The sequence below is a fragment of the Protobothrops mucrosquamatus genome, unplaced genomic scaffold (genome assembly GCF_001527695.2).
Source record: "Protobothrops mucrosquamatus isolate PMUCROS unplaced genomic scaffold, P.Mucros_1.0 scaffold_88, whole genome shotgun sequence".
NCBI lineage: Eukaryota > Metazoa > Chordata > Lepidosauria > Squamata > Viperidae > Protobothrops > Protobothrops mucrosquamatus.
Genome location: NW_015386164.1, coordinates 196200 through 222343, shown reverse-complemented (window position 1 = coordinate 222343; position 26144 = coordinate 196200). Strand labels below are relative to the sequence as shown.

The 26144-nt window shown below is 39.1% G+C and overlaps 1 protein-coding gene across 1 annotated transcript in view; it reads left to right on the top strand.

Moving 5' to 3' along the window:
* The window catches only part of MAATS1 (MYCBP associated and testis expressed 1), a 47291-nt gene extending 22862 nt beyond the window's left edge, over positions 1-24429 (top strand). Inside the window, exons 8-17 of the mRNA XM_015814441.1 lie at positions 507-664; positions 1862-2044; positions 5710-5852; positions 6288-6404; positions 14833-14904; positions 18232-18378; positions 19245-19466; positions 20278-20426; positions 21053-21144; positions 24056-24429. Coding sequence (XP_015669927.1) covers positions 507-664; positions 1862-2044; positions 5710-5852; positions 6288-6404; positions 14833-14904; positions 18232-18378; positions 19245-19466; positions 20278-20426; positions 21053-21144; positions 24056-24306 — 1534 coding nt within the window. The 3' untranslated portion in view covers positions 24307-24429. The remainder of the gene's footprint in view (positions 1-506; positions 665-1861; positions 2045-5709; positions 5853-6287; positions 6405-14832; positions 14905-18231; positions 18379-19244; positions 19467-20277; positions 20427-21052; positions 21145-24055) is intronic.
* Positions 24430-26144: the final 1715 nt, after the last annotated feature.

Sequence of the window (26144 nt, the reverse complement as noted above, 5' to 3'; positions counted from 1 at the left end):
TGAAAATGAATTTGTTAGCTAATATGTGTCAGTCAAAATCAAACCCAATAATGGTTATGGAAAGTCTTCTTTTTATATATAATATTCACTATTGAGATTGTATGTTATATTGTAATATAACAATTTATAAGATTAAACCCTTAGCATAAGAGAGATTTGTGTTAAGCTATATGCAGTCTACTAATGGTGCTTTATCCTGTCAGATGTTTACTGATCTGCCTTTGGGTTCTGCAGTCTCAGAAAACAGTTTTTTTAAAGTTTTTGGCATTGCATGGTTGGTGCTACATAGTACTCTAGCCATTTGTTGTAGACATCTAAATTATGTTATTATTAATTTCTTATACACTATTTCCAATTCCAGGTTTAGTAGAACTTCATATAAAGTTCTCTTGAGAATCTACTTTATATCTTCTACATAAAGAACTCATGATTATTCCTTTTAATAGATAAGAGATATAATAATATTTATATTTATAACAAACGGACATATATTTGCTCTTTTGAAGACTGCAAGAAGTGAGACTAAACCTTCTAAAGGGCTTGCTGATGAAGCGAGAAGAGAAGCACAATGAATTAAATGTCAGTTGCTTAGATGCACACTGGTTTAAACTCATGCAAGAAAAAGAAAAAAAAGTGAAAAAGATTCAACATGAACACATAAAAGGTATGAAGCAAAATCATTACATAGTAAGCATACTCTCAAGAGAGCTGAAATTTCTAGCAATAGAAGGCTTGTTGAGAAACAGAAAGCGAACACCCTCACACACACAGCATTGAATAATTGACAGAGACTACGCATGCATTCATCTCTGGTAGTAACAACCCTATTTACAAGCATATTCCGTTGTCTTTTTGTTAGCTTTCACACTATTACTATGTAATTGAAAAGAGTCTGAACACCTACAAAACCAATGAATTTTCCAAAACAAAATGAGATTGCTTCTACATAAAGGATCTAAGACTAACAGTATTGATTGTTGAACACATCTTCAGCAATTAGCTGAATATTTTAATTTCTGTCTGTCAAGACACATAGATTGTGCCCAATATCCACAAAATAATTCCTAATTTCTGATCATAATTTTGAACCTATAGAAATATGATTGTGGATGCCAAGAAAATTTTTCATTGGCAAAATGTCAAAGAATCTTGAAGTCTACAAATGCTACATGTAGAGTCATTTTTTTGTTTCTGAGACTATTCTTCAACTAAATGGTTTAACACTAGGTACATGATAGAATGCTTATCTTCAAAACCAGTTTCATCTTCTGCCAATTTATTCTCAGCACTAAATTAGTGTAATAACTTCCAGTATAGATGTCTGGCATAGATTATATTAACATCTAAAGGTCTGTAAGGACAATAATTGGTTAGAGCAGCGGTTCCCAATCTTTTCTATACCCCGCACCCCTAGAACACTTCTGATATATTCTCGCAAAATATACAAAAGTTCAAAACGAATTATGCATATACACTATAATTTTGAAACTTCTAAACCCAAGTTTTCACACCCCCTGGAATATTGTCTTGCACCCCCGGCTGGGAACCCCTAGGTTAGAGCTATCCATTTGGCCAGCATGATTTGATTCAAGCTTCAGAAAATTGATGCAACACAACATGGCTAAGACTGCATTTGTATAGTATGGATTCATTGCAGCTGACCATGTTTGTAATTGCCTGTTTATATTCTCCACATTCCTGCTCTGGGAAACTGGCTGCTAGCAAAAATGCAACAAGATGTTTCAGCATCCCATTCTTAGCAAATGGAAATAATAATAGCCAAATCCTAATCTTCAAGGAAATGAAGAGGTCAACTGATATATTTAAAACCAGCGTAATTTTATCTGCAATTTATTTACAGCAATCAGAAGATTAATAGCCAAGGGAAAAAATGTGGAGGGAAAACTAGAGAGAAGAAATGTAATTAAGGAATACACTGAATATGAATCACAGCCTTATGCTCCATTATCAAGAATTGGCTACTTTCCAGATAATCATGCAGATAGTTATGTAGTGAAGAATTCCTTTCTCAACACCTATGAAGGTGAGTCATGTTCAAATACATTCATTCATTCCAGGATCACTGTGTTTTACACAAAGCTGCCAGTGTGGGAACTTAGATTCACATGCATCCTGTGCACTAGTATTTTTGGAAGCTATGTTTCTCCATTGAAAAGTTCCTAAGATGGCGGCACCTTGCTTGGCTGCGGCTGCTTCAGCTCTCAAAAGTGTGGGGGTTAGGGAGGGAAATAAACAATCCAGACTGAAATACTTTTCAGAAATAGGGACAACTAAGCTGAGTTGGGCTGCTAAAGTTTCATACGAACGTCAGTCCATATTGGAGATGAAGAAATTCAGCGTGAAAGGAATGGTGGAGAAAACTGTTCTGGAGAGCCTGCATGGCCTCAGATTACTACGGAGGAGAAAATCAAGGACGGAGTTGCCGGCGGCTGACACGAAGGGTGAGAGATCAGCTGCAATGTCTGGAGGAGCGGGGAGGAAGAAAGGAAGTTGCTGGAGGGAGAAACAGCTTCGTGCTCAGTGTTTTGAGCAGCGAAGGCAGTGTTTCGGGCCGCAGGGGCAGAGTGGAGAAGCAGCCATTGCAGCTGGGAAGTTTCCCTCCGTTGCTGATTATCTTCGGAAGAAAAGGAGGAGGTGCGACCGAAAGAGGAAGCGTGGCAAACGCGGAGGCCTAACATCTAGACTAAAAGCCAGACCTTACAGAGTGTCTCTTTCATCTATTTTGTTTGCAAATGCTCGCTCCTTAGAACCAAAAATGGATTACTTGAGGCTGGATTTAACAACAAACCGGGAGGTGAGAAATTGCTGTGTCATTATTGCAACAGAGACTTGGTTAAAGCCCTCTGTCCCAGATAGTGCTGTTAGCTTGATGAGATTTTCAACATTTCGGCTGGACAGGAGTTTTACTCTTAGTGGCAAATCCAGGGGAGGGGGTGTCTGTTTTTATATAAATGAGAGATGGTGTAATAATGCCAAGGTGGTTTCAAGTCTGTGCTCCCCAGATGTGGAGCTTCTGACCATCAAATGCAGAACCTTCTATCTGCCTAGAGAATTCTCTGTTACCATTATCACAGCTGTGTATATCCCCCCTGATGCAAACAGAGAAGAGGCCCTGAAGGTTCTCCGCCATACCATCAGTGACTTACAAACTACTCGCCCAGAGGGTGCATTTATTGCAGTGGGAGACATTAACCAAGTGGATTTGAAAGCTACCCTGCCACATTTCCATCAATATGTGGACTTTGCAACCAGAGGGGACAATACACTGGATCTTGCTTATTCCAAAATCAAGAAGGCTTTCAAAGCTATCCCCCGCCATCACCTGGGCTCCTCTGACCATCTCTCAGTGCTGCTTATTCCAGCATATAAACCTTTATTAGTCAGAGTGAAACCTACAGTAAAGCAGGTGAGGGTTTGGACAGAGGGAGCTATAGAAGCATTACAAGACTGCTTTGAGTGCACAGATTGGGGCATGTTTAAGGAAGCAGCTACTGATAACCAACATACAAATGTTGAGTATGCCACCACGGTGTCTGCATATATCCAAAAGTGCATAGAAGATGTCTGTGTCCTGAAAAGCATTGTTGTGAGGGCGAATGAAAAACCGTGGCTGACTTATGAGGTCCGCAAGATGCTGAAAGCACGGAATGTAGCTTTTAAATCTGGTGACATGCTGGCACTTAGAATGGCCAGAGCAAATCTGAAAAGTGCCATAAAAGGTGCAAAGCAAGCCCATTGCCAGAAAATTCAGAACTTTTTTCAGGATCCAACGAACACCAGGCGAATGTGGCAAGGGATCCAGGCCATTACGGATTACAAGGTGGCTCCATCGAGATTCAAGGATGACACAGACTTCCTAAACAAACTGAATGCGTTTTTTAGTAGATTTGAGGCATCAAATAGCACTCCTGTCAGGAAAGCTGTGCCCCATCCTGATGAGCAAGTGCCAAGCTTTGATGTCACCTCTGTCCGGAAAACACTGCAGACAGTTAACATTCGGAAAGCAGCAGACCCAGATAACATCCCTGGACGTGTCCTCAGGGAACGCGCAGAGGAACTGGCTTGTGTTCTCACAGATATTTTCAACCTCTCATTGCAGCAGGCAGTGGTCCCATCGTGTTTTAAGATGGCCATCATCTTGCCAGTGCCAAAAAAGTCCACAATTACAGGCCTCAATGATTACCATCCGGTTGCACTGACATCCACCATCATGAAAAGCTTTGAGAAGCTGATAAAGGACACTATTGTATCTAGCCTCCCACCAGCATTTGACCCGCTTCAGTTTGTCTACCGACCAAATCGCTCTACAGAGAATGCTACTTCTTCCGTTCTCCATCTGAGCCTGAAGCACTTAGAGGAAAGAAATATTCATGTGCATTTGCTGTTTGTTGACTCCAGTTCGGAGTTCAACACAATCATTCCCCAGCATCTAGTAGACAAACTGGGCCTTTTAGGTTTAAACACTCCTTTGTGCAACTGGATTCTTGATTTTCTTACCAACAGGCCCCAATATGTGCGAGTTGGAACAAATAACTCTAATACCTTTTTCTTGAGCACAGGTTCTCCTCAGGGCTGCGTCTTAAATCTGCTGCTGTTCACCCTGTTGACTCATGACTGTTGTGCCAGGTTTGCCACCAACCGTATTGTGAAGTTCGCAGATGACACAACAGTAGTGGGCCTTATTCAGGATGACAAGGTGGAAGCTTACCTCAAGGAGGTTGAGGGGTTGGTGAACTGGTGTAAGGAAAACAGCCTAGTTTTAAATACCGGAAAAACCAAAGAGATCATTGTTGATTTCAGAAAAGGCAGGCACAGCCACACTTCTCTGTGCATTAATGATTCTCCTGTGGAGATGGTTACCAGCGTCAAATTCCTGGGTGTGCAGCTAACGAGTAGGCTGACTTGGTCGCTCAACAGTGAGAAACTGGTGAAGCGGGCACAGCAGCACCTGCATTTTCTGCGTCACATGAGAAAAGCACACCTTCCTTCCCCTGTCCTGACCACTTTCTACAGGGGGACGATCGAGAGCATCCTGTCATACAGCATCACAGTCTGGTTTGGAAGCATCACTGCTTCAGACAGGAAGGCGGTGCAGAGAGTGGTGAAAATGGCCGAAAAGATCATTGGCAGTTCCCTCCCTCCCATCCAGGACATAGCACAGAAGCGTTGCTTGAGCAGGGTCCGTAAGATTATCTGGGACACTACACATCCTCTTCATGACTTGTTTTCCTTGTTACCTTCTGGGAGGAGGCTTCGTGGTATCCGTAGCGGAACATTCAGATTCAGCCATAGTTTCATTCCACACATCATTAACCTTGTGAACTCTCAAGCTTCCTCCTTCCGTTATATATTCAAGATGGACAGTATTTAATATTTATTTGCTACGTATATGTAGGGATGTGGGTCTATACATATGTTGTTCATAGTATGTTTAGGTGTGCGTCATGTTTGTGTTTCACTTTGAGAGCGGGCAACTAAATTTCATTTTTGATATGTGCCGTTGTGCCCACAGTAAAAAAATGACAATAAAGGTTATCTTATCTTATCTTATTGAAACCAATAGAAATACTCTTATGAATGAGAAAACTCCATTTATAAGGAGCCATCTTGGACAAAAGAGGTTAGTTCTCTTACATCAATATTAAAACATATCTTCTAGTCCCTATGTTCATCTTCTATTTTTCTTAGGATTACTTGAACTAGAAGCATTTCTTCCTAATTCCGTTACACAGCCCCGAACTGAAGCTCCAAAACCCAGAAGTTTAACCACAAAAGATGGATTCACTAAACGGTCTGCTAGACTAGAGATGGAATTAGCACAGGTTTACCAGGTATTTTACTTCTGATGCCATTTCAACTTTTGGTGCATGGCATCTGCAATATAAGTGGCCCTTTTGCTTTTGGGAATGTAACTTAAGTTGTAGTAAGAAGTCAAGAAAAATTACAGATTCAAAATATGCCAAATTGTTATTTATTCCTAGTTTTCAGAGTTATATTGTCTCCTTGTCTCCTTCTGTTTTTATTTCTATTTCATATAGTCCTTTAAAAGGGGAAAGAATATTATATTTTCTCCAGGTTCTCTCCTCCAAATTCCTTTTTTATTAGATTGTAAAAATATAGGAAATTTCAAGGATCAGAAATTTTCTATAAATATAGTAAAATGTATGAACAATTTTATTTACTATGAACAAAGTACATAGTAAATAAGAAAATAATGTTGGGTCAATTAGATATGGACTGATTTTTATATTATACAACTTTTCCAGATATTGCAAGACAGGAAATATCATATTAAGGAGCCACACAAGCCACTACGTTTTCTTCAGAGGTTATCAAAGATTTTGGTTCACCCACCCACTCCAGAATTGGAAATACCTTCACTAGTAGGTGCAGTTTTGATTGTTCTTAAGAGTTTAGCTTAGTTCTAAAAACATTTATAAGTGAAAGCTATTAATGCACAAGGATGCAGGTTAGAAGAACATAGATGAGATCATCATCAGGTTTCACATCAGGTATAAATTCAGACTGACAAGGAAGGATTAAAAACCAGTAGCACGTGAAGTGTGTGGGGGGGGTGTTCAAGTACAAAGAGAGGTCACAACCTGAAAAGATGACAGTAGTAATTAGGAGGAAGGAAGCCAGAGAGTAGGCATTTCTCATGCCATAGAGAGGATGTTCAAACCAAAAAAGCTGGGTTGGTTCTTGGTTGCCTTAGTGCAAAAGAGAATTGCAGCTCACCAAGAGTCAGATAATAGAATCCCAAAATCAGTGGGCTTCCGAATGAAATCTAGTTTGTTATATTTATGCTTCTTTTATTGCTGCCTCTTTTTCTTCCCAATGTCATGGTTCCGACAGATGAAACTCTTCAAAAGAACTTCTAGGCATTGTTTACCTTAAAGAATCTTTTATTCGAGAAACAAAGTATCAGCACTACATAGTTGAAACCAGAAACTAAATTCCCCTCCCCTGGATACAAAGTAACAAAGTGCAATTCCCTCCTCCAATAAACAGTCATAAATCACATTCCCCAATTAGCTTGAAGCGCGGGGCTTTCTGCCCAGCCCTCCAGCCTGCCAAAACACTATCAGCTCTGGGCCCAATGTCCTTGGGTTCCCACGACTAAGTTATTATTGTTATGACTAGCTGGACTCTCATCCCTATTCCCCCTCCCAGCATCAACTAATTCTAAAAGCAATAGAGAAAATGGCTGCATTTCCATCTGCTGTCAAAGCAAGAACATCCAATGTTAGCAGCGTTGACACCCAATTTCCTTTAATGCTGAATTTCCTCCATTCAGATCACCACTTACTGTTACATTTCTTATTACTCTGATTCTCCTTTAATTTTAATTCCAATATGTACTTCCTAAAAATAATTTTAAGTTTATCTTTTTTATTCTTAGCAGTCACTATTTGGCTAATTGTTTATTTATTATTTATTTATTTGCACCCCATTTTTATCATTTCTGCAAATAACTCAAGGTGGCAAACATATCCAACACACCTTTCTCTTCCTACTTTCCCCACAACAACTACCTTGTGAGCTGAGAGAGAATGACTGGCCCAAAGTCACTCAGCTGGCTTTCATGGCTAAGGCATGACTAAGCTTTTGGGGTAATTTTAGCTACTCAATGCAAATTAAACCCCAAACAGAAGCTTCACTCCTTATGGAATTTTTTAACAAGAGCTCTTAATAACTAGATCTGGCAGAATCATCTTCTCTGTCCTCTAGTGCATCCCACTGCTCTGACAGTTCTTCATTATTGCAATCTAACATAATATATTTATTGGTGATAGAAAGCCTGCAACTCCCTTATTGACATTTTTGCACAGTAACAAACTGGGTGAACTACACCCTGTAGTTTTTTTTAACAAACTTAAATATTTTTAAAATCAACAAATAAAACTAATTAAAAAGCAATACATAGAAATTATTAAATATTTGGGGGTAATAATTTGTAAACAATCAAATAATCAGTTGATATTCAATACTTTAAACTAAGAGGGATCTAAAGCAGTTAGCAGCTTAAAGGCTAAGACAAAAATCTGGGACTGCATTGATCAGTGCCCTAGTTTGCAAACATAGAGACAAGTCGATACAGCAAATTTAAGAAAAAGAAAGAGAAGTGGCAATTGTAGATAATGGGCTCATAGGAGAAATGTAAGAACAAGGACATAACAGAGAAAAGATTATTTATTTCTGATCAATCAGGAAAAATATGAGAATGAATAACTTGCCCTTATCTGCTTACTTTTGGAAACTGGCTTGGCTTATTTTGGAGAAAGAAACTGGGACCAGGGAGATGTCACTCTATTCTCTGACTTACTGAAACATGAAAGTCTTTTTTTTATTTTCTTTGGAAATTTTGCAAATAAAAAAGCAAAACCAAGCATTTCAAGAAAACAGTAATATTTTTCAAATCAGAAAAAAAGAAGAAATAGAAAATATGTTTTATTTTCTCCTTCCCAGACTGAGGAGAGAGGAAAAAATAAATTCTTTAACACAGTGAGCACTGAGCAGCCAGATCTGTTAATTATTATTTTAGTCAAAAGGCTACAGTGAAGCAATCAGATTTGTCATCATCTAACAAGATAAGCTTTGAAAGGTGAAATTACAGATTAGTTCAATATGAAGATTAGTCTATTCCTTCATATTCAGCATGGGAAAAAGAAAAACATGCATAGGAATTGTTATCTATATATATCAGCAGTTCTCAACCTGTGGGTCGCGACCCCATTTGGGGTCGAACGACCACTTCACGGGGGTCGCCAAACAACGCAGTCCACCATTTTTTCCCCCCTTTTCCTTAGCTGTGCTACTCTCTCTTATTCTATTGGCGTTAGAAAGCCAATAGAATCTATTGGCTTTCGAAAGCCAATAGAATAGACTCTCTTGAATAGAGTCTAATTTTATTGGCTTTCAAAAGCCAATAGGAATTGTCCAGGCTGTCTCTGCCCTGCTGAGCCCGCCAAAAGTCCCAGTCTGCAAACGGTGCTGCAAGTTGTCTGCAGCTAAGGTGAGCTTTCTGGACGTTTCCACCCCTCCCTGCTGAGCAACCACTAAATGTAAGTAAAAGAGGGCCAGGGGTGGGAGGTGGGAGGCCGGCGGGCGCAGGGAGGGTTGCTGGCGTGCGTGGAGCCCAGCGGGTGCCTTACCTCCCTTGGGCTGGGCCAGCTGGTGGCCCAGCCGGTGGTCGCCCTGCGCCCTTGCGGCCGCGTGCCATGGCCGCCCAGGAGCGCCTGGGTCTGCCTGCCGCCGCACCGAATGTGCGGTGGCCAAGGTAAGGCTAGCGGAGCAGCAGCGGGCGCAGGGAGGGTTGCTGGCGCACGTGGGGCCCGGCGGGTGCCTTACCTCCCTTGGGCTGGGCCAGCTGGTGGCCCAGCCGGTGGTCGGCCTGCGCCATCGCTGCCGCTTGCCAGCTACGCCTCGGCCGGCGCAGGGGGAGGCACCACGCATGCGCGGTGCTCCCGGGCCAAGGCGGTTGCTGGGCGACGGCCTGCATCCACCCTCGGCCTGCCCAGCGTGCGCTCCAGCCACAGGAGAGGAGGTGGAGCGTGCGCGCCTCCTCCTGCCCCGCCCGCAGGGAAATACAGGTAGTCCTCGACTTACGACCACATGGTTGGGGGTGCGGCATTAGGAAGATTGAGAACCACTGATATATATTAAGCACCAGAGAGAGTATTGAATGGATAAGAAAAAGCGTGTATCTTGAAAGATCTTATGAAAGTAAAATTGAAAAATAATGAATAATGAAAGCTTTGGTTTTAAAGACTTTATTTGCCAAAAGAAATCCAGGTTCCATCCTTGTATTAACAATTAAGGATGTAAAATTGAAGAGGTGGGGATATGGTATGATTATATCTTAGAGTTATATCTTCACTTAGAAACTTCAGCCTTCAATTTCCTTTTATTTCCTATTACAGCCAGGGTTTTTTGTTTTTTGTTCTTTTGCTGAGGGCACCTTGTTTATCTACTGGTGAGGGTCTCTTTACAAATCACTCTACCTGATAGTCAGCCATCTTCTACTATCACACTTTCATTCTAGGAGTGTGCTGTTTGCTGCAACCAGCATGTTTGGCCTCATGATTTAACTCAGACATGTCAAACTTGCGACATCACGTGACGTCGTGCAACATATCGGGACGGTTTTGCCATTGCCGTCAATGGGGTGGGCGCGGCTTCTGGATGATGCGTCCGGCCTGCGGGCCAGCAGTTTGACACCCCTGATTTAACTGGAACATTGAGACAGTACATTGAGCCAATTAGGATTGCAGTTTAAGGAGAGGCAGCAAATCAGCAAACAGCAGCTGATAACAGTTGCTTGTTTTGACTTACTAGAGGATCTGATAGTTGATTGGCTCATATCTCCTCCTGATCTGCTTCTTTAGCTTATTACTCTTAATTTACTGGCTTAGTTCAGTGCAACACTTGTTTTGCAGCTGTCTTTCGCAGTACCCTTTTCAAACTTGGAAACTGTCCTATCTGTAAACAAATCACTAGTCTACAAGGACAGATTATTTATCTAGGGTCTGTAATCTGTGCTCTTCAGGCAGAAACTAGGTGTCCAGTTCAGCCCTTCTATTCCATTGAGCCTCCACGCTATCAGCCCCCTCTACCACAAAGATCCTGCAGGAGAAGGGCAGTGTGGACAACCGTGGGATCTGGTAGGGTGAGAACTGTGAACCATAAACACAAAGCTTTTGCTGTGTCCCTGCACAACAGATACAGTGCCCTTGCTGACCTTAATAGGGACATTAAGGAGACAGGTAAAGGTATTTGTGATGATAACTCAAATGAGCAGGGGATCATGGTCTGAGATGAAGAATTTGTTTTCGACAGGGAGAAGTGTGAATCAGGTATTACACATCAGTCATGCAAGAACAGAAAGGCATCCAAAAAGAGAAGCCACCTTCTGGTTGGTGATTCAATTATAAGGGATGTAAATTTAGGAAAGGACACAGAGGTTTCGAAAGAGGTCAGGTGTCTTCCAGGTGCTACTGCCAGTAGGGGCAAGAAGCGTATTTCTAAAATAATCAAAAATGCCAGCGAGGACTGTGATGTGGAGACTATTGTACATCTTGGCACTAACGATCTGTCGCAAAAAGATGTACTCTGTGCAGAATGATTTCCAGAGCTTGGGGCAGGAACTTAGCAGAATAGGCTGTAGGCTTACTTTTTCAGAGGTTTTACCAGTGTATAAGGAACAAAATGGAAAAGGCCAGTGTATAGCAGAATTCAATATGTGGCTAAAGGATTGGTGTAAAGGGGAAGGCTTTGGTTATATTAGTCACAATGTCTGCCAATGAAAAAATGGTCCAATGAAAAAATGTACAAAAGAGATGGTTTGCATCCATCAAAGAAAGGGACTGAGTTACTTGGCAATAAATTCACAGATTTTCTAGAGGAATATTTAAACTAAACAGTGGGAACAGTGAGTTAATTGACACAGAACATCCCTGTCCCCGGCAATCTAAAAATTATAGGGCTATTGGTGCATAGATGTGTGTGGACAAGAATATCAACCTTGCTGTCAAGCAAAATCAAGCTTTTAATAGTGTGTGCCACACAAAGTGCACTAACCAAATAGGTGGTAAGAAAATAGGGGAACTCAGGCACCACACAGGTTATGTAGAAAGTAAACACAGGGTCAGTCATAAAGGACTCAAATGTCTATACACCAATGCACAGAGTATGAACAGCAAACAGGGTGAACTAGAAATTCAGATTAATGAGGGCAGATATGATATTGTTGCCATTACAGAAATATGGTGGGATGAAACCCACAAATGGAACACACAGCTAGAGGGATTTAAATTATTTAAAAGAAACACACCAAATAAAAGAGGAGGTGGAGTTGCTCTCTATATCACAAATAACTACATCTCTACAGAAGTAGAGCACAACAATGATGAAAACTGTCCTGAATGCATTTGGGTCGATATAAAAGGGGGGGAAATGACATTGCCATAGGTGTATACTATAGGCCACCCAACCAAACAGAGGAAATAGATGAACTTTTTGCTAGTCAGCTAACTAAGGTATGTAGGAAGCACATCACAATAGTAATGGGGGACTTTAACTACCCTGACATCAACTGGGAGACAAACTCTGCACCAGGTGGAAGATCAAACAGATTCCTGACAAACCTAGCAGACAACTTTGTCTCCCAAAAAGTAGAGAAGGGAACTAGGGGATTAGCCATTTTGGATCTAATTCTCACTAACAAAGACAAAATGATAGAAGGTGTTGAAGCCACAGGAACCTTGGGAGGTAGTGATCACGCAATATTGGAATTCAACATTATGGAAGCACAAGCAATAGAACACAGTCAAACTAGAGTCTTGGACTTTAAGAGAGCTAATTTCAATAAACTTAGAGAGGGCTTGGGAAGGATTCCATGGATGAGAATCCTCAAGGGGAAAACCACTCAAGAAGCTTGGGAAATTTTGAAAAGTGAGATAATAAAAGCCCAGTCTAGCACAATACCAACAAAGAAGAAAAATAACAGCTTTCAAAAGAAACCAGCATGGCTGCATAAAGAACTCTCTGATAAATTGAAAGATAAAAAGGATAAGTATAGAAAGTGGAAAGAGGGGCACATAACTAAGGCAGAATATCAGCAAATAGCCCGAGCCTGCAAAGATGAAGTGAGGAAAGCTAAGGCTCAAAATGAACTAAGGCTTGTGACCAAAGTCAAAAATAACAAAAAAAGCTTCTTTCAACATGTAAAAAACAAGAAAAAAGTGAAGGAAATGATTGGTCCATTAGTCGAGGAAAGTGGCAAGAAGGTGACAAGCAACAGGGAGAAAGCAGAACTATTTAAGTCGTTTTTTGCATCTGTCTTTACACAAAGGGAAAAAACAGACCAACCTATCAAAAATAATGCCATAAAAAACAGAATAGAAACACAAGTTAAGATAGGCAAGAAAATGGTAAGTGAGCACCTGCCCAGCCTAGACGAGTTCAAATTACCAGGACCAGATGGATTACACCCCCAAAGTTCTCAAGGAACTGGCAGATGTGATCTCAGAACCACTGAACTATATTTTTCAAAGATCCTGGAGCACTGGGAAACTACCAGAGGACTGGAAAAGAGCTGATGTAGTTCCCATCTTCAAAAAAAGGAAAAAAATGGATTCAGGAAATTACAGACCTATCAGCCTGACCTCAATACCTGGGAAGATTCTGGAAAAGATAAACAACGAATCAGCGAACACCTAGAGGCAAACAAAGTCATTACTAAAAGCCAACATGGGTTTGTCAAAAACAGATCATGCCAGACAAATCTTATTGCATTCTTTGACCAAGTGACAAAATTAGTGGATCAGAGGAATGCTGTGGATATAATTTACTTGGACTTCAGTAAGGCATTTGATAGATCACAACCTACTACTTGATAAGATAGAAAAATGTGGGTTAGACAGCATGACCGCCAGATGGATTCGTAGCTGGCTGACCGGCCGTACTCAGTGTGTGGTCTTCAATGGAACCGCATCTACATCGAGGGAAATGTGTAGTGGGGTGCCCCAGGGCTCTGTTTTAGGCCCAGTGGTCTTCAACATCTTCATCAATGATTTGGATGATGGGATAGATGGGAAACTCATCACATTTGCAGACAATACCAAGCTGGCAAGAATAGCCAACACTCCAGAAGACAGGCTTAAGATATAGGAGGACCTGGACAGACTTGAACACTGGGCACTATCTAACAAAATGAAATTCAGTGGTGAAAAAGGTAAGATTCTACATTTAGGCAAGAAAAACCAAATGTACAGGTATAGTATAGGGGGTAGCTTGCTCAATAGTAGTAAATGTGAGAGGGATCTTGGAGTCCTAGTGGACAATCACTTAAATATGAGCCAGCAGTGTGCTGCAGCTGCCAAAAAAGCCAACGAAGTGCTAGGCTGCATTAACAGAAGGATAGAATCAGGATCACGTGAAGTATTAATACCACTTTACAATGCCTTAGTAAGGCCACACTTGTAATACTGCATCCAGTTTTGGTCACCACGATGTAAAAAAGATGTTGAGACTCTAGAAAGAGTACAGAGAAGAGTAACAAAGATGATTAGGGGACTGGAGGCTAAAATATATAAGGAACAGTTGCTGGAATTGGGTATGTCTAGTTTAATAAAGAGAAGGACGAGGGGGGACATGATAGCAGTGTTCCAATATCTCAGGGGCTGCCACAAAGAAGAGGGAGTCAAGCTATTCTCCAAAGCGCCTGAAGGCAGGACAAGAAGCAACGGATGGAAACTAATCAAGGAGAGAAGCAACCTAGAACTAAGGAGAAACTTCCTGACAGTTAGAACAGTTAACCAGTGGAACAACCTGCTTCCAGAAGCGGTGAATGCTCCAAGACTGGAAGTTTTTAAGAAGAGACTGGACAGCCATTTGTCCAAAATGGTATAGGGTTTCCTGCCTGAGCAGGGGGTTGGACTAGATGACCTCCAAGGATGCTTCCAACGTCATTATTATTATTATTATTATTATTATTATTATTATTATTATTATTATTATTATTATTATTATTATTATTATTATTATTATTATTATTATTATATTTATTTATGTCATTATTTATTTATGTCATTATTGTTTGAATTTCCCACCTTCATTTGGATACACTAATTGTTTCTCTTCATATCTTATGCCTGTAAGAATATGGGCAGCATACTGTAGCCAGAAACAATAAGCAAATTTAGTGAAATATACCAACTAATTTATCCAGAATCAGACGGGTCATAATCCTTGAAAACAGAAGTTTTAGCTTATTGCCATATTTCCCAAGGCTTTTGTTTTCTTTTACAGATAGATGAAGAGAGAGAATTGGCTATAACTATACTACAGAAATTAATACGAGGCAGAGCTATCCAAAACATGGTAAGTTTTGTTTTGTGGCATCCATTAACTTGATGACAGATTCTGTCAATATTTGCGTCTGTCTCTCAACTGTTTATATTAAACAATTTCAACAAGAAAAAAATTCACATCTGTATCCTAATCCATATGAGTCATGTCCTTCCAATTGTTTTGAAGGCACTATAAACTATAGTAGGGTGTTTAGGTCAACTAAGATATCTCATGGAATTATATCTTATATATCCTCTATCCTCCCACAACATAACAAGAACTATGTAAGAACATTATTCAAGCCAGTACAAATGTATTGCAACCAGCCAGAATCCCAGAAAAAGGAAAATGATCACCTATACAACATCTTCCAGCAAAATGAATACCCATATAACTTTATCAAAAAGTGCCTAGCCACTCAAACCCTACAGCCCAACCAAACTAGCTATGAAAAAAATAACACTACCATATATCCAAAACATCTCAGAAACAACCAATAGACTTACAACCACTTGGCATTACCATAGCACACAAAGCAATTAAAGCTCTCCAAAATATCTTAAGTAAACCAAATGGCCCAGTAGCCCAAGAAGAAAAAAACAAGTCATCTACAACATACAGTGTAAGAGGTGACAGTGACTATAACAACCACTGACACAATGAAACTGTTTAACCTCACAACACATGGGCAGATTCAACTATAGTTTCAACTGGGAAACTGGACATCCTATACCAAACTAAATCCAAACGAAATGCCTAAAAACTTGGTATTCAGGCATATCAGGTATCAATAAACACATAGAAATAAACCACATTTATATACCATTCAAAAGAGACAATAAAAAAGCTAAGAAGGAAACAAAAAGACCAGAACACATCCTCTCCAGCAACCAACATCCAGATAAGCAAGGATGAGCACTAGATAAACAATCAAGCAGAAAACCCTAATCAGGAATTATCAAAGAGAAAACCACACTCCTACCAATACTGGCAGGCAAGCTACTGTACGTAAGCAGGCAGCAAACCCACACTCTCTAGCACTGATGAGGTTACCTAGTTGGATAATAAAATATTTGCAAGCAAACAACTAAGCTCAAAGAATACCAAGAATTCCTTATTCAACCCTGAGCTACTTATGTTCCCTTCGATTGCAGCCATAGTTTATACCACAGGTGTCGAACTTGCCTCATGACTTTTTTTGCATTGCTGGAGTTGGGGTAGGCGCGGCCTTCGTATGATGTAACTGGCCCATGGGCCGGCAGTTTGACACCCCTGTTTTATACTATTCAAATTCTAAATTGGGTCCAAACTTACAAAACTACAGAGGTAAATAATGATTTAACATTGTTAGTCTATTTTAATTCCTTTTTCTTTTTTATTCCAAACTCTGTAGTAGCTTAAGGAGCAAAGAAGCAGGTATAAATGTTTTTTTAGTTCAGTTACCATGACAAATCTTAGTTATTCTGCAATAATTTTAGATTTTGATTTCTGATCATGGCCAGTAATATGCTATGATTTATCCACAATAAACTTGGATAGATGTTGAAGGAAATAAAATAGTTGTGGAGGCAAAAACAAAGATATAAAAGCAACAACTGAATACTATGTTTATTAGAAGAAAAAGCAAAGTAATCAAATATGTAATGAGAAAGCCAGTATAATTGTATTGGAGCTCTCTGGTAAGGTTATACCTAGGACAAGAAGAAGGTGAAAAAAGGGAAATATGGTACAACCATATAAAGCTACACTGAATGAAGAATTAATTCAAAAAATTAAGAAGTTTGTCAAGGAATGGTGAACTAACGAGAGCTTCTTTGACTAAATAGGAAATTCAAGGAAGGAGTAAGTATACGTTCAACCTGGTATAAAGAAAACGTTATTTAAAAGTAGAACCCTGTGGCACTTCACAAAACGGGCATTTCCATCACATGCAGGACAGTCTGCAAGCCATAGGAGCATATAATTTAAGATGTCCTAAAGCCATTTCAGAAGGCAGAAGACTTCGGGTCCATTCATAATCTCCCAGTTCAGTTTATTCCCATAGCAACCCAAAAGTATAACTTATTCCTACAGGATTGTTATTGGAATAAACTGAAGAGAATAGTATAGTAAGCAGCCTTGAGCTGGTGGAGAAAAGATAGGATATAAAACATAAAAAATATAATAAATAAGCAACCAAAGCTGGCAACTTCTTGTTTCCACATAAGAATATTTTTGTTTAACCTTTGCAGTCTAAAGTACTTTAATGTCCAGATAATCCTTGTTTAACAACCACAATTTTGAATGGCAACTTCTTTGCTAAGTGCTCAGATTGCTAAACAAAAATCGCATAATTGTGATGGGCTTAAAACCTCACTACCCCTTCAGTCATTAAGCAAAACATCATCATCATTAAGTGAAACACCACATGACCATGACTTACAATTTTACTTGTGCCTTTATTCTGTTTATTACAAGCTAGTTGTGAAGCGCACAAATGGCAATTACTTGACTACAGGGTGCTTCTATGTTCATAAATGCAAAGCTTTTTTTTACATCATTATTTTGAACAGTCACTAAATGGGGCAGTTGGTAAGTGAGAACTATCTGTATGCTTTCTCCACTTTTGCGGTATAGATAAACAAGAGTCTTAATTAATGCCTGTTAATTCATCCAATATGAAAAGCTAACTTTAAAAGTACGCATGATTATTTGTTGAGCATATGGCTTCCTTTCTCAATTCAGATTGATAAGTTGGAGGTGAAACAGAAATTAAGGTGTATTTTAAATTTTGACACACACATGGCAGCGTATTTACTTCTGAGTTGCTTCAGAGCTTTTTTTTATGTATATGGATTCCTCATTAAAGGAGCTGCCCATTAGGCAGCAATGAGAAAAAAAATATCATTTGTTGTAGTTGCTTTCTTTTCTTTCCAGCTCATAAGATATATGATGGAACATATGTATTTCTATACATTTCTGGAGTAGTCGCATGCTGCATGAACAATTTAAACTCACTGCAAGCAACATATTCTGCTTCTTTCATTCATTCTATTTTTGTTTCTACCAGTACCACAGCTGCAAAACTGTAGAAGTAAGACTTTCACAGGTGTTGAGGGAAAATACACAAAGCTACTCTTCTGTGGTTAGATTCTATCTATCCTGGGTGTCCTGACATAGAATAGAAACTATATGAATAAGTTGCTGTATTTTATATATTTATGTGTGTTTTTATTGTCATTTCCTATGTACATATGCTATAAAAATATTTCATTATAAATATTTGTTTAAAAAGTTAAGAAACAAATTTGGAAGATGCCATTCACTTTGACTATCTTAAATCAACCATGTCCTTGGATTTCTCAATATTAAAAACAGATGTTTGAAGGAAAGGAAAAACGTCTAGAATTGATTTATGAGTTACGCACTACACATGCACTACAGGAAGATGGACAGTTGTTGAAGAAGGCTGAAAAACAAGTGACTTTGGCCTTACAACGGCAGCGGGATTTGCATGAACATAAGGTTTGGTTATAAATAGAGGAAATTGATTTTATAGTAATTTATTTTTTGCAAAATATGTGTAACAGAAGCTGATGATGGTAACTTCCCATCTAGAGAAGAATACGGTATTCAGGGCAGAGTTTTCAACCAATTTCAATCTTTGGTGTTAATTAGAATAGTTAGAAGGCTGTGATGAATGTTAGGAAAGTTCATTCCTATGGTACTTTTATAATTTTACGTTCCTGGGAAATCACTTGTTCAGTCCAACATCAAAAGTGAAATACTAAAAATTAATAAATATACTAATGTTCTTCTTTAATGTTGTTATGTGAATGAAAGAGCAAGCACCTATGAAATACTTATAAAAACCACAACTAAAACTGAACTAAAAGATTAAAATGAAAAAAAATCAACCTAATGTTTAAACATGTCAGAATGAGTCTCCAATTATTTTTCTTTGTAGTTGGGTAAATAATGGTTGCTGAGAACTCATTAGAGAACATAGAGCATTACTATCAAATTCTCTATGTTGTACCAGTATCTACTTTTTGTTGGTATATTATTCAGCACTTCTGAGGAAAACTTTGGAAGCCAATTGTTATATGTAAAAATATGTAAAGACTTGTATAGTTCAGGAAAGCCTGGTTATTTTCATAATATCAGAAATAATATAATTTCAGTCCCCCCTCAGGGTTTGATTCTGGTGTCAAATTCTAGGCTTGGACATCAATCAATCTCATTAAAGATGATGTTGATGGAGTTATGACTCACACTTTAGTACAATTCAGAGGTTGTTTTAAACATTAGCTCTGAAAGGCAGATAAAATTGTTGAAATGATAAACAAATTAAATAGAAAAAGGAATGAAATATTTCCGTACTCCCTTAGATGTCTCTCATGGAAAAGCATTTGGCTCGTGTAGAAGGAAGAGTCCTTGCAAATATGTTGGATTTCCTCTCTAAAGAACTGATTCGACTACAGGATGAGCGGAGAATCCATGCTTTTGCTATGTTAGCAGAAAGGCAGCGCCGAATGCGGGAAGCAGAGGAAAGTGGACGTCGACAGGTAGAGGAGAGACGCAGACGTGAAGAGGATGAGATCTTTAGACAGGCAAGTGTGGGAAAAACTATTAAATAAGCTCAAGGAGGTTTAAGCTAGGTCATGGCACAATTGTATTTGTTCAGATTACCTCAGCAATATGCCTTAAACCTGTGTCCAATATGTGCAGAGGTAATATTTCTGTGAAGAAGGAGGAAATCAAACTGCTGAAAGTGGATATAGCTTACAAGTGTAGTAGTATCGTGTTATCATCTTCATCTCACATCATCCAGTTTTCCACTAAGTGCTTCTTTAGCCTCATTGGAGGATTAAATCTGGATCATACTCTGCATTTAATCACAATAGTGCTTGGGTAATTCAGAGAAGCTGATTAAAGTACAATTACTCATTTACAAATGAACAATAGGAAACATTACACCAGTAAGATCAATAAGGAGGACTTACTTCATTTAGAGACATAGGAGTTGTCAATGGGTTAGTGTGGAATGGAGGCCATCTGGGAAGACCTCTTGGCTAGGCTAGGAAGGCAAAAAATATCCCCAAAGTGATAATCTTCAAGAACTTAACTCAAGGCAGAATTTACTATCCCATATTGAACATGTTGGAGATGCAATAGTGTTGTACATTTTAAACAACTTTGCAAACTAGGTCTAGAAGCATTCATTAAAAGAGTATTGAAAGGAATAGGAGTCTGATCTGGTAAATTATGTTATCCAAGCGTACTATAAAAAGTAAGTGAATGAAGCAGGATAATTCCAAAGAAAAAGAATAGTGAAAAATGAGCCAAATAATAAATTATTCCCAAGATAAATATGCTTATACCAGTGGGGAAAAAATATTCTGATTTGGGTTTTTTTTTCAGGTTGTTAAAGTACACCAAAAAACAGTTGATTCTTATCTAGAAGATGTTATCTTGAACAGCATGGAGAGTACAGCTGAAGAACAATCTAGGGAAGAGATTCAAAGAATGGCTGTAGAAATCAACAATATTGCTTATGAAATGGAAACACGGTATGGGCTCCTGAAGAAATAGCAGCACTCATAAAGTGAACATAACAAAAGTGGTTACGGTACTATAAAGACTGATCTCCTTCTGGCCTAGAGCCCACTAATTGCATATAATAAGATAGTTTTTATAATATACAAAGTAAATGTTTTGCAAATTGTTTCTGTCTCTGTGTGTACATATGGGTATTCCAAACAAAATACCTCTGAATTTCAGACTCCTTGGGGAGTCTCTCTTTTCTGAACTTTCAAATAGTCTGTTCTATTAACTCATGATTTGTGATTTGAAGTTAAGAGGATATCACATATACATTTTTAAAGTGATCTTCCCTTTCTCTTCATGGAAAAAAAGAATGCAATTCAGTTTTTTCCATTTTTCTGCAGCAATATTTTTTTCTTATCATTTTTATAATTGTGCATGGAGATGAGATGTCACTGATCCTGAATTAGGATTGAAATATATGTGGACCAAAGAACATTTCTTTTCTTTTTTAACGTGCATTATTTGAACAGATGGTGAGGTTGTCTCATTGATTGGTACATGAATAACTAATGCTCTTGGTATGAAAGAGAAAAGAACAAAATGCCAAACATGTAACCATTTTCATTTATCTGATTTTTTCCCCCTATAGCCAGAGTAATCTACAGTCTGAAGAGATTGTGGCAGAGCTAGTTTATGGCTTCCTGATCCCTGAAGTGAGAAAAATGACCATTAAGGAAAAAGGTGAGAAAAAGAACGCCATGTTTACCTCTTGTGTTAATTTGTATTCTGGCTGCTTTGTTCTAGTATCCAGCTATGCAGTGCTTTATCTATTGAACAATTCATTCAAATACATCATCAGTAAACCTGCAGCAAATAATGGGTAACTTGGTATAATATGTTGTCCAAAATAAACTTAGCAAAGACAATAGAATCTATTGGATTCAGTCTGCCGATAATTGTGTAATGGGATTTATAACTTAACATTGTAGGGTTTTTTTATCTCTGCAATTGCACAACCAGGCTCTATGCCAATACAAAGCACAAATCCTTTGGATCATTCTAAAACTAAGTTTTTTTACAGTGGCCTATTGTCACATCCTCCCTGTCAAATATGGCAGTTAGATTCTCTTCCTGCTCATCATTTCTAAGCAGTCTCATGAAAATTGAATAAACTAATTTCAGAGAATTGCAGAATAAAGCCCAATGTGCATGAGGTTCTGTGTCTTAACATGCAGGATTCCTATCTTCAAGGTTTCAGAGTTTGAATTTTGGATTTCTTCCTCTTCACTTTTCAAGTCACTGGTTCTGTAGCTTCTTGATGCCCAATCTAGAATGTTCTGTAATCTCCCTTATTTATTCTTTTTTTTCTGGCACAAGAATCTGATCTTTTCAGCCTTATCAGCTTCAACCCTTATGCTGACTGCACATGAATAAAAATGGTAGTCCCTGCTGTTCCTCTCAAATTTTCAAAACTAAAACTTTGAAACAGTAGCCAAGAAACTGATGGTACAAGAAGGCAGATAGGCTACGGTTGAGGAAAAATACAGGGAATTACTTGAAAAACCATAGTTAAAAATAGATAACTTATCCCTTTGAGCTTCACATATGTACATAATTGAAAAAGTAAATTCTGGTTAAAGAAGACAGCAGCATCTATGCAAACCAACACCCTTGTGAAGCGAGAAATGAGATTTTCTACTAGTAGTCCAAAAAAGAAAAAGTAAAGATGAACTTCCAAGTACTAGTGTGCAACATATTTCTTGATTGCTTGTTCCTCTACTGTTGATGATTGATCATAAAAGGCAGACACTTCAATATCTTCATTGTCAATTTTAAGGTTGGTTGTTCTATCTGTTGTCATTACTTTGGTCATCTTTATATTTAATTTTAATCCCATTTTTTCACTTTGCTTTTTGACATTTAGTACTAGGGCTTGCATATTCCTTGATTTTAAAACCATGCTCATGTTCTTCCAATTCAGCTTCCAATATACAATGTATTTGCATATAGGTTGAGTAACTACAGTAAGGGCAGAGAATACAGTCTTGCCACTCTCCTTTGCCAACCTGGAGCCAGTCTGTTTCACCATGTTTTGTCTATACTAGTGCTTCCTGACCTACATATACGTTTTTCATGAGGACAATGAAATATTCTGGGATTCCCATTTTTTGAACAATTTCCACAGTTTGATGTGATCAACACAATCAAAGGCTTTTGTGTGATCAATGAAGCACCTACTAACTTCTTTTTGATATTCTTTGACTTTCTCAAATCATTTCCTTTAGTAGGAGAGGCACTAGAAATGACAAAGGTCTTCCCATCTGACCTAATCTTGAAGAAATGAATGGCAGTGTATTTTTTCTTCCAGGTAGAGATGGTTCCTCCTATTTTACTGTTTGCAACAATAATGATATAATAATGATACCACCCTACACATTTTTAGGGATGGTATGATTCATAGAATCATAGAATCCTGGGGCTGAAAGGGACTTTGGAAGTCTTCCATTCCAACCCAACCCTCTGTCCAAATCAGGAGTCCTTATTCCATCCCAGCCAAAAAGTTGTCCAGTCTTTTCTTGAAAAACCTCCTGCAGTGGAGCACCCACAACTTCAGAAGGCAAGCTGTTCCATTGGTTAATTGTTCTCACCATCAGGAAATTTCTCCTTACTTTCAGGTTGGATCTCCCTTTGATGAATTTTCACCCATTGCTTCTTGTCCTGCCCTCAGGTGCTATGGAGAATGGATTGTCCACCCTCTTCTTTATGACAGCCCCATAAGTGTTGGAAGACTGATGTTAGGTCTCAGGCTAAACATGCCTAGTTCCCTTAACCATTCATCATACTGTTCAGCCTCCAGACCCCTTATCTTTGTTGTTCATCTTTGTACTCTTTCTAGTACCTCAGCATCTGTTTTGTATTGTGACCAGAATGCAATATTTCAAATGTGATTTTATTAGTGCAGTACAGAGTGCTATTATCATTTCTCATGATCTTGATGGTATCCCTTTCTGCTTTTTTGGCAGCTGCAGCACACTCCTGATTCATACTTAAGTGGTGGTCCACTAGGACAGCTAAATCCCTCTCACAGGCACTACTGTTGAGCCAAGTACCACCTATTTTGTATTTGTGCATTTGGGTTTTCCTGCCTAAGTGCAAGGACCTTGGAAAGCATTATGAAGCTAACTTTGATTTTCTTTGGTCCTAGGTGCTGACCTCCATCTTGAGGAAATAATTGTAATTCCATGCATTGGCAATTAGCTTTTAGTGATACTTGTTTACTCCATTTTGCATGCTTATCTCACTATTATATTCTATCTTTCAGATGCCTTGGCTTGTGGCTCAATATAGAGAAATAATACTTTGTTAAGGGCCTGTTGGGACTTGTTTGATGAGAAAGAGCTCGATCTCTTTCCCAGTTATGTCACATCTCTTGTAGTAGGGGAATGACTGGCACACCCTAAAAGGTTGGGTTTGTACACTATTAGAACCCCATATCACATTGAAATAGGTTTAGTCACAGTCCTGTGCTTTGGAAGACTGTTGTCTTCATATGTGTATTTCAGTGGAGAGGGCAGGGAAAAAAGGGGGACTGAACTTTCCCAACCCATTGTTGGTCTCTCTTTCTCTTTTTTCATTCTTTTTCTCAAAACAGTGAAGCAGGCTCAGAGAAAGCATATTCACGCTGCTCATCAGATTATCCATGGAAACACAGAGACAGCAGTAGAACAGCTCTTTTCCCCAGGGTTTCAACAAGCATCCAGTGTAGGTGTTCCTCAGATTGGATTGCTTTCTGTTACACCTACTGGTCAAGATGTTGCTAAGCCACCAGACAGTCAAATCCAGCAAGATAAAATGCACGAAGACAGCCCTTGCATTGAATCTGCCAAGCCTTCTGAACAATGAAGCAAAAATATGGTACATTTCTTGCATTGCCTCCTCGAGGATACTACAGTGTGTCTATCTAGCAAGTGAATACCTGTTAGTCAGCAACACTGTCAATAAACTACTGCTGCTTTAACTCTGAAATAGATGCAGTTTGATTCTATGTGTGTAATTCTACAAGAAAATGCTTTGGGAAGAAGCAAATCTGGTTCCCACACTTGGGGCACAGGGATGGGGAAAACTTTGTGCTGATAAGAGGTGGCTTGAATCATCTTCTCATGGGTTGAAAGAACCTGAGCAGTTCTTCAGTGATGATTCTATGCTCCAACCACTAGGATCTTGGAAATCAACCCCATTGGATACCATATGTGCCATTCCCCTTGGGCAGACAACTGTATTTGTAAAATAAATAGGCTAACATAAATATTCTCAAGAAGGCAAAACCTATATGATATTTAAATCAACTCACATATTCTTTTATCTTAAAATTTCAGCAAGTATGAGGATTCTGCCACTTTTAACTTAATTTTGAAAGCTTTGTGCAAGCAAACAGCTGAGACTCTTTAGGCTAAGTAGTCTGCAGTTGGCAAAAAGAAAAAAATGAGATAGCTTCCTTTAGCATACAAATCCTCCTATGCCATCTTTAGGGAATGGCACTGGGCAGATAAAAGAATGCTCTGTCCTATGTGTAGTGGAGCCAGGGCTTTAATATTAATACAGTGTGGACAGTTGTAATGGTGCATTCTTAGTTTGACCAAGAGAGATCATGGAACAGCTAAACATTTCAGAGACATTCCAAAGAAAAAGCAATGCTTCTGTTTTGAGGAGAGAAATTTTTGATCTGTTAAGCTTTCCAATGTTTTCATTGAGAATGCTTTTCTAAGTTCAAATGCACATTTCATTTCACTAGCCTGCAATTTTAGGAAATAAATATTTCTGTAAAGTTGCTAACAGCCAGCAATCATGGCAATCCTCAAAAATTAATAAATAATATTGCATTCCTTATTGAAACAAACAGGAATAAATGCAAGATGTTGAAGGCTAATTTTGAAAGCATGTGAATTTGACACTACAGGGTAGTTCTTGACTTACCAGCCACAATGGACCCTGGAATTTTGGTCATAAATCACTGCAGTTGTAAGTCAAGCCACACACAAGTAGTTTGCTCAATGAGTACAATCCCACCACTCCTGATAGCGGTTGTTAAGCAATTGCATGGGTCATTAAGTGGAGCATGCCTCAGGGTGATGGAAGTTGTGGAAAGCCTGGCACAGGCCACATACAAGCTGGTGTGTGTGCTTCGGTGTGATGCAAAACCACAGAGACCATAGCCTAGTCCTGCATTGCACTAGTCATTGGAGGCAGCAGTGAGCCTGGGTCTAAAGTACAGGAGACTCCCAGGACACCAGTCCAAGAGTTAAAAGCATGAATCCACCGGTGCTCTTTCACCAGACTTCCAAAAGGTCAGGGTCAGGGCCAATCTAACTTCAGTGGAGATGAAGTTCCAGAGGCCAGGCACTGTCACAAAAAAGCTTCTTCTGAATCCCATCACATGACATTTCTTTATAGATGGGATGGGGAGCTGCAACTGGGGGGAGGTAGCCCTCAAATAACCCAGCTCCATGCCATATAGGGCTTTATAGCTCATTACCAGTATCTTGAATTAAACCCAGAAGCAAACTGGCAACCAATGCAGAGGTGTAATGTGCATTGATCCAGGGACACACATAACTTTTTACCCCAGGAGGATTTGCAGCTTTCCAGCTACTTTTCAAGGCAGTCCATGTAGAGCACAAATTCAAAAATCCATATGGGAAACTGGGGCATGAGTGACTGAGCATAGAGCCTTATGATCCAGG